We start from the raw sequence: 17,885 nt of genomic DNA, 5'->3' as shown, positions 1-17,885 counted from the left end.
GGGATTCCCAGACCTTGTTTTTTTGATTCAGTTGGGATGACATAAGTTTCTTCTCTCTCCTCTATTTAATTTTATCTAACAGGTCCTAAAAGAGCACAGATTTTGAATTACTGAATTGTTTAGAAACATTAAAGAAAACTGACTATTGAATAATAGGGCTTTGATTTCCTCTTTGTTATAGGAAATCCATTTTTGCACATACTGACAACTATTGTATCATAATAAGTAAACATGAAAAAGGACAGAGTTTTGGGAGGAGGAAGAGGGCTATGATCTCTAGTTAGAGGAACCCCAGTGCTATCCCACTGTGGACATGTTCAGTCATGTGCAATCATAATCACAGTCAAAACAACTTGGCCAAGAATCAGATTTAGTGCGTAAGAACCAACCAGCTCAGAAATGACACTCAAGGAGGGAACCAAGGAAGGTGAGCTGAGGACACAAAGGGTCGAGGTCTGCATGGGGCGCATCTTCAGGCTACATGTTTGTGTTGGCTGCTACAGTTGACCCGTTGAATACTATCTCCAGAAATAAACGTCAAAGAATAACTCAGAAACATTTAGTTACTTGCACACTGATAAGTATTTTCCATGCAAACAGCGTACTGGCATGTGAAGGAATCAGTGAAGAGAATGAGTCAGGGACAAAGGCAAAACAAGGATGTGGTAGACTGCTACACTGGTGGTCCTCAAGGAACCAATGAACCTCCCAGTATCCACGCCCCAGTGTAGTCCCTTCCACACTGAACGTGGGCTTGGCCACATGACTTACTCTGGTCAAGGTGACATTAGCAAGCGCGAAGAGGACAGAGGCTTGATAAGCACTTGCACCGTGGAGCTTGTCTTCTTGGAATACTCTCTGTGGAAGCCAGAAGCTTTCTAAGGAAGTCCAACCACCCAGAGACAGCCATGCTGTGAGGATGTCAAGGCCAGTTACAGAGCAAGGCCACATGGAGAAGCAATGAGGTGCAAACATGCAAATGAAGCTTCTTGAGTCTTCCAGACCAGGTACCAGCCTCCAGCTAAATGCAGCTGAGTGACTCCAGCTAATGCCATACGGAACAGAAGAACCACCCAGACAGGCCCTCAATCAGTCTAGCCCACAGAATCAGGGGAAATAACACATCATTGTTGTTTTAAGCTACAACATTATGCAGTGATTTTTATGCAGCAATGAATAAGTGCAACCAGGATTTACAAGAGAAAGAGAAGAGAGGAAACTGCATTCTGGGAATAGTGAATTTTGTTTGTCTACTTTTGGGGTAAACTGATTAGCTGGCACCTAGCAAAGAGGTCAGTCTGAAATTCTGACTTCAAGTAAATTGTCCAGGGATATCAAATAAAACAATTTTTGTTGTTTACTGATTCTCAAGAAAACCTTGAAGGTTTACCTACAGAACTTACTTGTGTAATATCTGCCAGTGTCCGTTTGTTAGTACCTTTGACTTTATTAGTTCAGGTTGTACAACTTCTCTTATTAGAATTTTATAGAAGAAAACACAGAGATTGGGAAAAGACCCAAAAGGAAGTGGGCCTGGAGAATCTAAACCTTCCCTCCACCAACCCCACCCAAACTTTTTTTCCCTCCTTTAAAAACAGCATCAGCAGTCTGTCTGTCCAGCCCTTTAGTCAACAGTCAGGGCTACCTAAAAATGGACTGCCTTAAGAAGGATCAGGGCCTCGCAGACAAGCCCGGAGCCTGAGTTCCAATCGTGGCACTGCACTGAGGAAGCAGGGGTGGAGGGGCACTGGAGGCAGGGTCCTGGAAATGGGAGCTGCTTCATGGGGCCAAGTGGTAATTGGGAGCTCCCTGAATGGTGGGAGTATGAGGATGATAACGACAAAGGACTAAAAGGACAAAGAAGAGGTTAGCTGCTGACAGAGAAATACAGACAGAACCAGAGGAAAATGGAGTTAAGAGCTGAAATACAGAACAGAATCATGCAAAGTTAAAGAGAATTAACATTTATTTGGAAGACAGGATGAATCCATCACTGGCGATTGGAACTCTGAGGCTGCATTTTCTCCTCAGGAAGGTGGGCTGGAATGCGGTGGGCTGTGTTTGGCAGGGGTTGTGGTGGTTTGGGATCTGAGTAGATGAGCAGAATTAGTTTTTTAAGACTGTGGCACCTTTCACACCAACCCAGAACCCACCCATGTGTCCTCTGCAGCTCTATGTTACCCACTGTCCCTACCCCCCTGGGGTACCCCCCATTTCCTCAACCACCTCTCACCTGCCTGGCTCCCCAGCTGGGCCTCAGGTCGGTCTCCCCAGAGCAGATGCCTGGGATCGTTGAGGAACCGTTGGCTGCGCTGGCATGTCAGGCAGGTCTGTACAGTCCAGCGCTGAGCCTTGCAGCCTGGGGTGCATGTGGGGAAAAGAGAGTGCCCAGGTTTAGGAGAAGAAAAGGTCTCCTGCACCCAGTTTTGCCTCCACCGTTTTCCAGTAGGGATTCTACTCCCTCCCCACTTTGATTTGATGGTGTCAGGTCTCTGCATAAAGTCTGTCATTTTCTTGGTACCCTTTATTTATTTATTTGGTTGTGCCGGGTCTTAGTGGCAGCACGTGAGATCTTTGTTGCCGCGTGCGGGTCGGTCCTGCGGGATCTTCATTGCTGCATGCAGGATCTAGCTCCCTGACTAGGGATTGAACCTGGGCCCCCTGCATTGGGAGTGCGGAGTCTTAACCACTAGACCACCAGGGAAGTCCCTCTTGGTACCCTTTAAGATAAAGTCCAAACTCCTTAACAAGACTCTTCAAGATCTGCCCTGTTTCCCTCTCCGGCCTCCTGACTTGCCCTTGCCCACATCAAAGCCAGCCTCCTGGGCTCTCAGTTCCTTGACAACACCACAAGCTCTCTTGTCTGCAGCCTCACAAATGCCTAGGATTTCCATCTCCCACTCCCTTCCCTTATAATGAACCTCACCATCACTGGTTTAAGTAACTTAGTATTCTACTTCCCTAATTAAAGCATTTTTCTATGCTATTCTAATTGTTTCTGTCTTAGTCTGTCCCATCAGACTATAATTTCAATGAGAATAATGACTCTAAAGCAATACTTGACACATCTCAGAAAAATAACTGTTGAATGAATGAATGAACATGGGAATCATGTCCTCCAAGATGTCAAATAACATCTATTATCATGCACGGGCGAGGTTGCTTCTCATGGCAACTTCACTTCTCTACTGCCCCGACCTAGTTTGTCCAAGTGGAGTTAAGTTGTTAACTCAGAGCTGGAGAAAGCCGACGCCTCCAAATCCCACACCTGGCACCCATCTACATCGAGGAAGGGATCATTGCCCGTGCCCTCCCCCAGCCCACAGGTGTTCCTCAAACTTCCCACCTCGGAAGGAGGGAGCACTCACGTCTCTGGCGCTGGGTGCAGGTCAGGCCCGGGATGAGGAGGGAAGAGCAGCCACGACAGAGGGTCCTCTTCACCGAAGGGTCCCTGGGGGCGGAGGTAGGTGGTGGTCTGGGCGCCCGCTCTCCCTCTCCCCTCTTTCCCCCGTCCAGCCCGCCGCCGGGCTCCGCACCCCTCTCACCGCCGCAATACGAGCCGCTTCGCTATGGTCCTCTCCGTGTGGCAGTAAAACCTCGCCAGTGCCTGGTTCTCGGGGTCCTGCGCGAGGACGCAGTGAGCAGCCTGAGGGAAGGAGCCGTCACTGGGGTCCCTCCGCACTGGGCCGCCTCCCCGTGCGTGCGCCGCAACGCGGACTCACCTGGTACAGGAAGCTGAGCCTCTGGAAGGCCTCGCGGTCCTTCACCTGCCCGGCCATCCGAGCCGCGTTAGCTCCCCACACGCCGCAGTCCACAGGCCCCACCCCGGGGTAGCCCCGCTCCCGGGCGTCCGCGCAAGGCCTCCTGGGAACTGTAGTTCCTGGGGGCGTGCGCGCTCCCGTGCCGTCCTTACTCTGGCGACACCCTGCGGCCTCACAGACCCATCTATTTGCAAACCCACACCATCCCCTGCAATCCAAGCCAGGGGTTCCTTTATGAGTTTTGGCTTCCTTTTAGTCTTCCTCAAGCCCAGGATTATATTAGGTAGAGACTGGAGAGGTTAGTGGAGCAGGAGAGAATCTTAAACTGCTAAACATCTTCATGACAGAAGACTGGTCTCTTTATGCAGATAGGTTGGGGAGATGGTTATGTGCAATATATACCCAGCTAGACTTCCTGCCCTATGCTCCTGAAGCCAAAGGCAGATGCCTGGAAGACCTACAGACCGAAGGAGCAGTTTATACATTCAAAAAAACCACTAGTGCCAGTGCCAGTGAAATTGGAAAGGATCTTGAGGGCAGTGGAGGGAGGGAAGAGGGCTCCTGCCCCTCAGAAAGCACAGCTTACTCCCAATCGTTTCCACTTACCAAAATGCAGTGCTGGACACACAGTAAGTAGGTGATCCTCACTAACTCCTGGTCTTAGGTACTGGAGGAAACCTGTCAACAGCATCCCCAGCCCCCGAAAAAATATCCCCTGTAGTGTTTCACATGCTTTCCTCACATCCCTCCCTTAGACCTCTGTCTCTCCTTTGCTCTGTTTGACATCCTGTGTTCACTTCTGCTTCATAGTTAATAACCACTCGTTCCTGAGGTTAAGTAGAGGATGAATAAATCCTGAGATGGGGAGAGGGCAGACTAAGTCAGGGGAGAATGAGGGTTCTCTCCTCTCCCAGACCCCCTCCTCCCCGCCCCCCATCAGGCTGGACAGGGAACCAACCAGGCCTCCAGTTCGAAGGAAATGGCTGAAATTTCCTCTCAGATTAGTTTCACAAGGGTCTTCAGGCTCAAATGAGGAGTGTTTAAAAGGTAGATGCCCAGGCCCACTCCAGACCTCGATCAATCACTGAAGGTGAGCCCCAGGAACACACAACTTTTTTTTTTTAGCCACGCCGTGCAGCTTGTGGGATATTAGTTCCCTGACCAGGGAACAAACCTGGGCCCCTGACAGTGAGAGCGTGGAGTCCTGACCACTGGACCGCCAGGGAATTCCAAGGAACATGCATTTTTAACCGTTTCTTACACATCAACAGAGATTATCATCAAATTAACACAGGACACATAGATCACTTCAGTGGATCCTTTGTTCCATATTATGTTTTACCAACCAAAGCATCTTGCCACAAAGAACCACAGTCAAGGCACAAAGGTAAGAGGAGAGTCTGGACAAAGTCCTGTTGAGGTGGTAGGAGGAGCTGAAATGCCCTCAATGAACTGCAGTTTCTTGTCCTAATCTTCTGTGAACCCCTGATTACCCAAGTAGCAGATAATCCAGTCATTTTAGTTTGGTTTGGCATGCATTGCTTTACCTTTTTTGACAACATATGTACCCTACAGGTTATTTATTTTGGCCTAACATTAAAATGATTTACATTCTCTGATATGAGAAATGGCAAAAGGTGAAGGATGGCAACAAACAAAATCCGGCTCTTGTGAACACTAGTTCCAGGCCAGATGCACACAGGCCAAAGGAAGTTGCCTATCTGGCCCTTCCCTATACATACCACCCTCTTCTACCCTGTCCCCAGGGTGAGGAAGACTCCGTTTTCTTTTTCCCTGTCTGGCTTGGACACCTTAGCCAGGTAACAAGGCTGACAACTTGGGAGTAGCTACTTAGTAGCATTCTTTAAGGCCAGGGCTTTGGATAGGAATACTTTTCTCTTTCCTCTAATACCTGACTCTCTCCTTTCCAAGTTCCCTTGGGAAAGCAGTGAAAGGGTAGATGTGTCTTGCAGGATCTCTTGCATCTTGCCTCTCCAGATGAGCAAGGTAACAGCTCTTGGAGATGAGCAACTACAAGGAGGTGGGCGATGAGCCATCTCTGCTGAAGGCTAAGGCAGGGACCTGGGTTCTCTTTCTTCCAACCCCCTCCTCCCCACATTCGTACCTCTGGCCAATCCTACTCATAATGGCAACCAAAGAAACCCTTCTCCCCTTCATTAGTCTTTAGGAATCTGTTCATTTAGCCCCCTTTCCTGACCTTCTTTCTAACCTTCTTGATGCCCAATCTCTGCCCTGAAAATAACTCCTCAACTTCTACACCCACGAGAGCAACTGTCATTCATCTTTATTTCAATTTAGAGGTACAAAGACCCCTGTGATCTTCCTAAAAAAACAAGACTATTTTGGGTCAAAAAACCCCCTAAAAGGATGTACAGGGGTTTCTGTTTCCTCCTCTGGTTTGAGCAAGTCAGACCCTCCGACAGACTCGTTGTTTCTGGAAAAGCCTCTCCTTCCTTCCAACCCATCCTTGTGCAATAGAAAACCTGATGGACTTCAGAGGAGACTACCCCCTGGGAACCAGCTCTCCACCCTAACAGTGAGGAGGGAGACACTGCAGTGCTCTCGTCCCAGCCCAGTCCTAACTACTCCTCCCCATAAACCATTCTAGAAACCAAGGTGTTCTCCCAGATGGTTCAGGACTGGAACCAGGCAGACACGAAGACGTTCCAGCAGGTCACAGGAAGGAAGGCCCGTAGCTCTTGACCCTGCCTCACCCTGATTATTCCCATGTCCCTACCTGTCACTCCCAATCTGTTGGGGGCCTGATGGTAAGTGGTGCAGCATTCTTCCGACCAGCCCGGATGCCTGGGTAGAAGAGGGGCCAAAGTTTCTCAGTAAAAGTATCAGTGAAGGTGTAGATATGAGAGCGGTCTGTGACGTTGTAAAATGACAGTGTACCGGCCTCATAGTCTAGGAATATGCCTACCCGCTTGGGTTTCACCTTGATGTGCAAAGGGGTAAAAGGTGTGGTGGTGGCTGCATACTTGTCCCCGTTCCACAGCCGCACCCGCCAGTAGCCAGTCTCAGGGAGTGGGGTCAGTTCGCCCTTTCGGCTCACAGAGTCCCGGCACACACCCACTGCCCAGTGGGTCTTGTCGCCCACCTCCACCTCCCAGTAGTGTCGACCTGAGGTGAAACCCTCAGTAGCCAGGACACAAGGGTAGAAGGTGAAACGCTGTGGTGTATCAGGGAGATCCCGGAGTCTTGTCTCCACGAACTTGACGCTCTTACGATCTTCCGACAGGACTAGGTTAGGATGAGCAGTCTCAGGGTCCAGGGTCACATCCGCTGGCGGGAGAAGCCAGAGTGGGGAGCTAGATGAGGACGGGAATAGCTAAACGCCCCTGCCTCACTCTTCCAGCCTGCCTTTGCAGAGCCTGCTCCCTGAAAGCCCCCAGAACCCCGTGGTTTGCTTAACTTTCTCAATCCTCGGTGTCACCTAAGGGAGAGGAGGGGAGGGAACAATGGCTTCACTTCTCATCCTGGCCCTAAAATAAACAGGTAATGATCTCTTGACTCTGCAAGGGCTGGTGGTTTAGGCTCCTGACTAGTCCTCCCTCCATCCCCCCTGACATCATCATCCATCTCACTGTGTGGAGAAGCACAAGGCACAGTCCAACGGTCAGAAAAAATAAAAATGTTAAGAAGGGTACAGAGCAAGATAGCATTATAGTCTAGCGATAGGGTGACCATGTGTCTGTTTTCCTGGAACAGTCTGGCTTATGACTATTTTCCAAGTAAGTATTAGTAAGACTCCCTTTCACTCTCAAGAGGGGACCAGTTTCAGCAAATTATTTAACCTCTCTGGGTCCCTATTTAGAAAAGTATGGGACTAAGAGTAGATGACACCTGAAGCTTCTCACTTTGAGTTCTGTGACTCAGAGTGAGATTGAAAACCAGGTAAAGGAGTGGGTGTGGATATGGACATGAAAAGTGACAGAGGGGATAATTGAAGTCCAGATAAAGTAGGACCTAAAGACTCTCTTCTCTCTGTCAATTCCCTCTGCTAGTTTCCTTTTGGGAACAACTCACCAATTAGCTGTTTAAGGATTTTCCTTAGTGCAAAGTACTGTCGGGGGAAATTGCTGAAGTTCTTTTCCAGCTCTATGGATACTGAAGTCACCTCCATGGTCTTCACCTTCTCACATCTAGGAGGGATGGGAAGATAGGGGAAGAAAGGGCAGGGTCAGGGGAAGCTCCAGCTTAGTGAGTATTCAGATGTTGTCATCTCTAGGGAGAAACTAAAATTCTCCATCCTCACACTTTCTCCTCCCTCAAGACAAGTACTTGCTTATTGCTTTCTTTTGCCTATCTATGGAAAGCCATATGGTCCCCTAGACAAACCCTTATCTTAATAATCAGTCTTAGAACTTTTTGGAGGTACTGTTATATTTCATGCAAATAGATAACCACCTCCCCCCGCTGCCCCCAACCAGTTCCTCCTTCCATCTTGTTTGGACACAATTCCACGCACAGGCCCAGGTAGAATCTGGTTCTATTTCATTATCTTTGTATCTAGGAAGTCCTGATGCTCAAAGGGGAAAAGGTAAGGGACTAGTACTCCCAGTGATTTGCTCTCTAACTGGCTTCATGGATGCAATAAACCTTCTCCCTTTTTCTACCCAGACACTGCATGACTTTCCCATCCTTATTCCCCCAACTCCTTATTGTAGCCCTACTCTTTAAGCCAAGACCTAACTCACTCAAAGAGATACAAGAATCACTTACTTTTCCAGGGTACTTTTGACATCCTAGAGGAAGGAGAAAAGAAAGCAATATTGGTCCTGGTAGTCAAGGGTCCTAAAGGCAAAAGGTTCCCCTCCTCCCAAAAGTTCTAGATCTATTAAATAGGCATAAGGCAAACTATGGGTCACAGTGCAAGGGGACGAGCTCCAGAGGGATCTGAGTACATCTCTCCCAACCTAACCCCCACTTTCAACTCTCAGTCATCATGAAGCTTGGTAATTGATATCACTTCCAAATAGTTTCTTGGGTACTTGTCTTTGTTCCTCAAGAACACTGGGACTCAATGCCAGGGACAGGGATTGTGTCTGCTCTTTACTCTGTCCCCCAAGTACCAACCACACACCTGTCTCCTTGAGGATCAGTACAGATAGTTCCAGACTGCTGGCATAGGAACGAATCACACTCTCCCGTTGTGGTTTGGTATCCCTTGCCTAGTATTGGTTAATAAATATTAGTAACTGTGTGCCAATCCTGATTTGTGAATACTTGGGGTCCAGAAGACAAAGAAGACAAATCTCTGCCCCCCAAGGATTTCCCAGTTTAATGTGGAAGGCAGAACACACATACATGAAAGGACACGAGAGTAAATACCAAGCAATATATAACATGCAGATAAATGTACAACGAAGCCTCACTGATTCAAATGCTGGTAATGTGATCTCTAAGGTAAGAAATATGTTTCCTACAGCCTTGCTAACACCATTCATTTGCTTAAGAAAACAGATTATTTCAAACATTTAAGAGGCACCATTTACATATCAAAAGCAATATATTACTTATACATTATTTCAAGTGTCCTTCAAACTATGATTCTATTCTTTCTGTGCACTAGGTAAATCAAGTTCCAGGACTTAAAAGTAACGGTTACTGCATTTACACAATTTTTAATGCATAGTTTTTTCACTAATTCAGACTAGACTGCCCTCCTCTCAAAAGAGTGAATTTTTTCTTTGGTACAAGTTAAGCACATAATTGTTGACAAGACATAAGAACACAGAAATGATCAGAAGGGGATGGGAGAAATCAGAGAAGGCTTTCTGTAGAGAAAGATCCTTTGAGCATGTCTGGAAGAATGAATTGGATTTAGAGAGGCAGAGCGGAGGAGTGAGCATTGCAGGCTAACAGAATGGCCTGTGCAAAGCTAGACTGCGCTTGGCCTGAGGGGCTATGCAGGGGCAAAGGTCGAACCTTAAGCATCTCGAAGCCCGACTGTAAGCACTTGCCCTCCACCTCAGCAGCCAAGTGGGCCAGGTCCCGGCGCTTGTCTCCAAGGTGAGCAGCATTTTCTCGGAGGCGCTGTAGAATGTCCTGTTCCTCCTCCTCTAGTCGTGAAAGTAACACCTGCTGCTCTTCATCCAGCCGCCGATGAAGCTCTTCAAATTCCTTTAGGATCTGCTGTCGACGACTCTCCACTAGTCTCTGAGAACAGAGGGTGGGTATTATGTTTAACAGGGCCAGTGGGGCATAAAGTGCCTTTCCCCACCCACCATGTGTATGAATTCACACAGACTTCCAGCGTCATTGGAAAGAGCTTAACAGGACACGCATGTTTCTCTCCATTGGAATTTCCTTTTGTAAAGAATGGCTCCATCCCTAACTAATAAGAACCTACTGTATAGCACAGGGAATTCTACTCAGTGCTCTGTAGTGACCTAAATGGGAAGGAAATCCAAAAAAGAGGGGAATATATATATATACGTATAGCTGATTCACTTTGCTGTACAGTAGAAATGAACAAAATAGTCTACACTATACTCCAATAAAAATTTTAAAAAAAGAAAAGAAAAGAATGGCTCCATCCTCATTGTCACCCCTACTGATGATGGGATGAAGACCATTGGGGAGATAAGAAAATAAACCAATGTTAAAAAAATTTATCTTCTTTATTAAATTAGCTTCTAAAAAAGCTACACTTTTATATTTTAGTAAAAATATTCAAGACATAAGAACCCAATAATATGACATGTACTATTACAGATATCAGAGATACCTCTGCTGTGGCCTACTCTAAAGTTCTAGTTAATGCAATCTGTCAAGAAAAGGAAAGTACAAATATTGGAAAGTCAGAGATTGTTATCATTTGTACATTGCAAGACATTTACTTGATACAAATCAGAGAAGCAACTGGAAAAATATCAGAATCAACAAGATTTTAGAAATGGGTTGTTACAAAATATAAATGTAGATTTCAGGGCTGAACCTGTTAAACAGCTTCAAGTCACTTCACAGACTGACAGTTCACACCCCAGGAACAGGTTATAGAAGTTTGTGAGTAAATTATTTGCTTGAAATTTGAAACATGCTTTCTTTCAGTTAAACCTCTAACATTTCTGAAATTGGATAACATATGACTCAAACTCCAGCCATAACCCATTCTGAGAGTTATCAGCAGACATATCCTCCCTTTTGCACCTCAACTGCAACAAGAAGTGATCTCCCCAAAGGATTCCCTAAGCATCACGTGTCTGATGGGGAGGAATCAGCCCAAGAGGAAAGCAAAGTTAGAAGCAGAGACTGGGACTCTGGAAGGAGGAAGTGGATAGGGCCTGGAAGGCAGGGTTGAGGGTGAATAGAGAGTGGGGCTGCAAAGCCAGGTGGGCCTTACAAGCCTTATGTTTCTGGATTTCAAGCTAGTTTCCAGCAGAGGCTGACTAGCTCCAGTTCTAGAGCTGCTTGCTGCTTCCCATTTCACTGCTGCCTCCTCAGGAGCATATTGGAACAAAATCTATTCTCACAACATTTACCATTAAGTAAAACACAACCTTTTTTCCTGTGTGTCTGTGTGTTTAGGGGTGATGTATGGGTAGAATTTAGGTTCATAACTGTGGTAAAAAGAAAGCAAAGGGCTCTCTTATAATCTCATAATCCCTTCTCTTTTTTTCCTTCTATTTTGTAGGGCAGTGGTTCTTAATCAGGGTGTTACCTCCCTCTAGGGATGTTTTGGAAACAGGGAGCATTTCTGTTTGCCATGATTCGGGGAGCTCCTGGGAAGGATGCTAACACTCCTCCAATGTGTGAAGACAACCCAGTAAGATGAACTGCACCATTTTCTAATGTTCTGCTGGATATTAAAAAATGGGAGTCCTTGGACTTGAATGCCACTTTATATACAAACACAGAGTAATCCTTATATGGTTTTAATATACCTGAATTTTCAGGAATGGCTGAAAACTCATTAAGACTGTATTTTGTTTTTTCTTAGAACTTTACTGTAAGTTATTTATCATTTTGAAAAATTATGGCACCAACAGCTAAACTGCTAGTGGCATTTGAGTCAACAGTACTACACAATTCCGTCAGTCTGAATTTGTATTTGTTGCATTGTTGATATAGGTGCAAGGATAAAACTACACTGTAGTGTCTTTCAGGGTAGTCATGCCTAAATGTTTACATACCAGATTTTATTATAAATTACTTCTATGTTATATTATATTATACTATATTTGGGCATGATAGCCTCTTTTAAAAATTATGTGGATAGATCATTTTATCCATAATTTTCATTTCAGCATGATTAATTACAAATTATTTATTTCTAAAAGGGGGCATTGGGTCTGGAGGTGGGGATGAGGGAGAGAATTCAAAAGGTCACTTGAAGGAATGCTGGTGGTTGGTGAGTTTCCGAGGACCACTGAAATGATAATTTACATTTAAAAAAAAAACACACCACAGTTCTGTTCAAGCATTTAGCAGGTTTTTAAAATTTTTATTCCCCTCTCCATCCTTTACCTTTAAGAAGGTGATCAACAGGAAGAGGAAAGCTAATGACTGGGAATAAGCTTCATTTTCACATATTTTAAGTTCTTCAGGAGCCCTCCAAAAGGACAAATAACTTTTTTTTTTAACGTTCACCTTTGCAATCAAAATTAGTTCAAATTTAAAAAAAAATTCAAATGTTTGTTTGTTAAAATGTATAAAGGACTAAGGTAATAATACTTGCTTCCTGTTGAAATGTCATTGTGAAAAAAAAAAAACTAGTGTTTCTACGGATTTCAAACCTGTGTTTAATTTCTGGTGATCCCTAAATCTCAACTCCAAAAACTCATTATTTCTTTTGGAAGCCTTTAATGACATCAAGTTTCTCTGCTGTCTTCTTAGGAATTTGCAACTGTGCTTTTTGTGCCATGTCATTTATATTTTCTCTACTTGACTGTAAGCTCAAGGAGGGCAGGGACTGTGCTTTTGCTCATCATTGTTCCCCAGTGTCAAAGACAGGGTTTGGCCTATACTGGAAGCTTAGTAAATATTAACTGATTTCTGCAGAATTAGTATCTCTGATTTTTGCACATACTGGCTATATGATCTTGGACTAGACACTTATCCAAGTTCTGTTTCCTAGTGTGTAAACTGGGGATAACAATACTTACCTTACAGGGTATCTAAGTTCACTCTTGTCAAATATGACTTCCTGGACTCCCTTCTCCTTGTCTTGTACCTCCTCTATGTCCCACTTGGGCCAAGTATAGCCTGAACTCTTAGAACTTAAAACTGGGCAGAACCCTAAGACCTAATACAATCTTCTAAGTTTGGAATGTCATGGACACCTAATGAATTAATGCACAGGATTCAATAAATACTAGGTATTATTACCACTATAATTAATACATGTTTCACTGTCCAACAGAAGAAATAAGGCAGATACCAAAATACCATGCTACAAATATGGCAATGCTATGGAAGAGATGTGAAACTGTATGAAAATTAAGAAAGCTAATTTCTAAAGGGTCAGGAAAGGCTACATAGGAAGTGGTTTTCATCTTAGGATGGACAGGATCCTATAGGTAGAGGATGAGGAGGGTAAGAACATTCTAGGAACCATTATCATCTAGCATACTTGAGCTTACTTGAATTAAGAGAATGTGGTCCTAATGTCGCTGGGGGGTTCTTCTGGGCGCTGTTGGGCAGCTCCTTCATTCTTCCTCCCCAGTGCACCTTCCACATTCTCCTTTCCTCAATCCCTCTAAGGATCTCTCAGCAGAGAGCCTCCTTCCCTGCTTTACAAAGAAAAGGAGGCCAAGGGGCATGAACTCCCTCAACTCGCCAGATATAAGATGCTCTGTCCTTCACCTCTTACATCCTTCTCCTCAATTCTTAATCCATGACAATTTAAGTACAATGTTTAATCACAGTCAAGCTTAATAAAATATCATTGTTTTTGAGAGAACAGCATTTTTCTAATAAACCAGAACTGGTGGATTAAATAACGTGTGGTTAATGTTCAGTTAATTGCCTGCAGAGCAGCCCAAATGGGATTGCCTGCCTTTACCTTGAGCTCCCCAGGCTTCTTCTCCTCAGAGGACTTGCAGCGGGTGATCTCCTGCAGCTTCCGCTCCAGGGGCTCCAGGCACTTCTGCAGTTTTTCCTGAGGGGTGAGAAGTGGGAGAATGGCATTTGGAGTTGGCTAGTACATCCTACGTTCAGAGGCTAACCTATTTTTTTTTTTAATTAATTAATTAATTTTTATTTTTGGCTGTGTTGGGTCTTCGTTTCTGTGCAAGGGCTCTCTCTAGTTGCGGCGAGCAGGGGCCACTCTGCATCGCGGTGCGCGGGCCTCTCACTATCGCGGCCTCTCTTGTTGCGGAGCACAGGCTCCAGACACGCAGGCTCAGTAGTTGTGGCTCACGGGCCTAGTTGCTCCGCGGCATGTGGGATCTTCCCAGACCAGGGCTCGAACCCACGTCCCCTGCATTGGCAGGCAGACTCTCAACCACTGCGCCACCAGGCAAGCCCTAACCTATTTGTTTTAAACCATTTGTTTGCTTCCTATCCATCTCACTGCCTCTTGATCCAACTCCCTTCCTGGCCTGTCATTTGAGGTGTCAGCTTCCTACAGGTCCCTCCTCCTGCCACCAGCCTGTCTCCATCACCTTCCTTGCTCTGAAACCTTCCTTTCACTGAATCTCACTGTTCCACTGTCACCAACTCTCTGTCCTTCCCCAGCCCTATTAATTTTCTAACTCAAGGAACTGCTTGTTACTGTCAAAGTGACCTCCTGTACCCTGATATCTTTCTTTAAACTTGTTTTCCTATCCAATTCTAACCACTTGCAAATATAATAAAATCTTGATTACTTATTCTTCAAACTACCATAAAGTCTTATTTCCAAGATTTTATTAACATTATTAACATTTATTAATTAGGCAAAGTACCTGATAAAGTGCTAAGACATTAAAATCTCTAGTTCCTATTACTCAAACATTTACCCTGTGTCCCAGTAGTAAGTTAAACCAGTAGCCGTATTATCCTTTATTGGGGGAAGATGCAAACAGACTGGTTCAGCTTAGCCTGGTGGGGATCATTCTAAAGTGAGGTTACCTGTTCCCAATACCAGTGGGTAAACAAGGGGTGTGCTGAGCAGGGGGACAGAATGAAGAAACTAGGTCATTTTTCAGTTCTTAAGTTTGATCTTCTCCACATGGTTTCATTCATTTATGAAAAATATGATACATTCCAAGACCACACATACTCAAATGTGTTATAAAAGTCAGACAGAAGTTTTGGGGGTACTCCTTACTGCTTTTCTTCATGCCTGAGGATAATTGATCAGACATACTGTGTGCCCCGGTGTACATAGCTCTGAAGGGACTATAGAGTGAGGATCAGATACCGTCTTGCCCTCAGGAACTTACAATCCTCTACCCAGGGAGTCTCCCATCCTCTGTGCTCCTCCCTCTTGCCCTGCATTGGCATCATGTGTCTGGTTCCCTACCTTGTACTCCTGTGTGGCATCGTCCAGTGGCACGACGGTGTGGGCCCGGTGGGTGTGGGAAATTGCACATATCAAACACACAGCCTCCTGGTCCTCATAGCAGAAGAGGCTGAGGGCTTCATGGTGCTGGGGGGCAGAGGCTCTCATCTCGGATCTTCCGCTTGACGGCCTGGAGCTGCTTGGCAATTTCCACCATGCTGCCCAGCTGTCGATTAGGCCGGAGACTGCGGTAGCGGGACGTCTTTCGACATACAGGACAAGGGAAGTCCCTCTCTAGGTCCTCCCACCAGCGAGTGATGCAAGCTTTGCAGAAGTTGTGCCCACACTCAATGATGACAGGCTCCTTCAGATACTCCAGGCACACAGAGCAACTTGCCTCCACCTGTAAGTTCTCCAGAGCTGCAGCTGTGGAGGCTGCAGAGGCCCCGGCCTCTAACAGGCTTGTCTCTGCCATTATTTAACTTGAGGTTAGGATGGGAGAAGAGAAAAAAAAAAATGTTAGTTGGAGGTTTAGTTTTTTTTGCATCCCTGGCCTGACAGTTACCCCCATGTTAAATCCTAAGTCCAGATTTAGCCCCATCATGGTATTTTACATCTTCTCTTCCACTACATCAACCTCTTTTGTTTCTCCATTTCCAAAACTTTTGACTCCCAGCCATCAATTTTTTTTTTTCTCTTCAGCAAAATGACACACAACCCTCAATCTTGTCTTTTACCACTGCTTTCTCTTGCTAGAAACAGAGGCTTCCTTCAACTCTAGCTGAGTACTTCTCCTGATCCAGGTTCATTCCACTTGTATCTTAGAACCAAGAGTTTCAGACCAATGTATTCCTAGTGTGACATCTTCTTCTAATAGATGAGAAAAGAGTATGGGAAAGCGAAGAGTGCCACAAAAGTCAAAACATTAATTAAGATTTCTTAAATTAAGTATATTTTAAAGTTTAATATTACAGAAGAGTTTTACTACAATAGCCCATTGGAGCCTAAGCTTGATTCTCTGCCACTGTTCTCTCAGTCTTTCAAAGGGTGATAAATAGAATGAGTTAGGCAAGGGTGACAACCTCTTCTTTTCAGAAAGTTTGAAATTATTCTTCCTTTTATCAGGCTAGCCTAGAGGAAGTGTGCCCTTTTCTTGGAATGAAATGATTCATACAACAACTCATTTCTATTTGTGTGCATTTGGACATCTGGAACTGCTGAAAAGTGATAAATTCAGGGCAACTAAAGTCTATTACTGAGCCCAGGGCAATAATTTTTTGAAGAGAGAGCTGACGAGTCTATTTTAAGTATTCAGCAGTGACTGGAGTCTTTTGAAATAGTTATCGATAACTAATTCCTTGGATGTACTGTACCTCCAACTAATAGGTTCTGGAGTGGTTGGGAATTAAGAGAGAGAAAAGTAAAGAGGCAATCAAAAACTTCTAATGAAGCCTCAAAAGAATTGGAAATGCATCTAAGACATTTATAAAGCAGAAGGCTGGTCCTCTATTCCATCCTTAATACATCACCACTTTTATCCATGAAATAGCTGACTTCTCTATCCCCTTAACCCCCTCCCTAAGGGACCCAACAGAAGGAAATTTAGTAAGTCTGTGTATTGAGAGAGAAGTGGCCATGTAATGAGTTGGGTTAACAATGATTATTCCTGTATATGTTGACGGCACACGTGAAAAGTATTTAATTTGGAGTAGGAACTGATAACCTATTTGGATCTGAATTTCCTCCCTCAACCAGGAGAGAAGTGCAGTCAGACGATTTTTCTCTACCTACGGGAATCCAACTTTGACGAGTAACCCTTCCCTTTCCCTAATCTTCTAGAAATTAGGTGGTTTCCTCACCTGGGGTGAGTTGAACTGTTTGCAGAGTTAGGGAGCAGGATGGATCTAGACTAGCAAAGAAGTAGTGTGAAAGAGAGATGGGGAAAGGTTAGGGAGGTATGGGGAGAGGACTTGGAGCTACAGCACTAGTGAGGCCTTCGGTGTCTCTGGGTTGGTCATTTTTTCCCTTCTATTCCTCGTGTCTCAGTAGAAGGGCAAACTTCAAAGCCGTCCTCATTTTATTTCTACCACTGTCGGGGGTCCCACCTTGCGACCCTTTCCTGAGCGTGGTCCACAACTCGGTCCCACCCCCGTCTCCATCTTCTCCCGCCAGATCTGGCGCAGGGGGACTGGAGTGGGGGTAGAGGAAACGTCGTTGTTGGCAGGGAGGGAGGGATGTGTGTCCAGGTGAGGAGGAGGTGTGACGTGAAGGTGGGATGCCCGCCGCTATGACGCAGCCGAGAGCCGCAGTGACGGCGTAAGAGTTTCACCCGGGGAGGCGAGCGGCAGCGGGACGGGGGAACGGCGGGGTAGCCAAGCAACGCCGGACGCGCTGACGTCGCCGGGGCGGCAAAACGTCCGCCCGGGCCCGAGGCGGGCGGAGGCAGCTGTGGTTACGTGCGGGGGGCCGGTGACGCAGTCGCGGGGCGCTAGGACGCGGCGTGCGGAGCCGGTCAGCGGGGACAGGCCCCAAGGCCCCGGCGCGGCGGCGGGACAGCACCTACCTTCCCGGCTTCGGGTCCGGGAGTGCGGGGCGCAGAGCCGCCGGAGCGCTGCCTCCCTCCTTCCTCCTCCCCCCGCCCCCGCCCCGCAGCGCGACACACAATACTC

At 45.9% G+C, this 17,885-nt stretch overlaps 2 protein-coding genes across 4 annotated transcripts; both read right to left on the bottom strand.

The window, feature by feature from the left end:
* Window positions 1-319: 319 nt before the first annotated feature.
* On the bottom strand, window positions 320-3,967 carry RPP21 (ribonuclease P/MRP subunit p21). 3 transcript variants are annotated; one of them, XM_036868924.1, is made up of 5 exons: window positions 3,723-3,952; window positions 3,546-3,622; window positions 3,369-3,451; window positions 2,234-2,359; window positions 320-2,088 (listed from the first exon to the last, which is right to left on the bottom strand). In XM_036868924.1, exons 1-5 carry the CDS (start codon window positions 3,777-3,779, stop codon window positions 1,991-1,993), a joined length of 441 nt encoding a protein of 146 aa, XP_036724819.1. In that variant the 5' UTR covers window positions 3,780-3,952; the 3' UTR covers window positions 320-1,990. The 3 variants fall into 3 exon arrangements, with proteins under 3 accessions (XP_036724819.1, XP_036724817.1, XP_036724820.1); XM_036868922.1 differs by having other exon boundaries at window positions 1,949-2,088; window positions 3,546-3,646; window positions 3,723-3,940; XM_036868925.1 differs by having other exon boundaries at window positions 2,028-2,088; window positions 2,227-2,359; window positions 3,546-3,646; window positions 3,723-3,967.
* Window positions 3,968-5,065: 1,098 nt separating this feature from the next.
* Window positions 5,066-17,307, bottom strand: LOC118903635 (E3 ubiquitin-protein ligase TRIM39-like). The gene is given in 8 exon segments (XM_036868899.1): window positions 5,066-7,070; window positions 7,815-7,930; window positions 8,511-8,533; window positions 9,717-9,947; window positions 13,795-13,890; window positions 15,238-15,369; window positions 15,371-15,698; window positions 17,076-17,307. Coding segments are annotated over 7 exon segments (1,467 nt in total). The 5' UTR covers window positions 15,692-15,698; window positions 17,076-17,307; the 3' UTR covers window positions 5,066-6,522.
* Window positions 17,308-17,885: the final 578 nt, after the last annotated feature.

Source organism: Balaenoptera musculus, chromosome 11 (genome assembly GCF_009873245.2).
Source record: "Balaenoptera musculus isolate JJ_BM4_2016_0621 chromosome 11, mBalMus1.pri.v3, whole genome shotgun sequence".
NCBI classification, from domain to species: domain Eukaryota; kingdom Metazoa; phylum Chordata; class Mammalia; order Artiodactyla; family Balaenopteridae; genus Balaenoptera; species Balaenoptera musculus.
The sequence above is the reverse complement of the archived record's forward strand: the minus strand, read 5'-3'. Positions and strand labels throughout refer to the sequence as shown.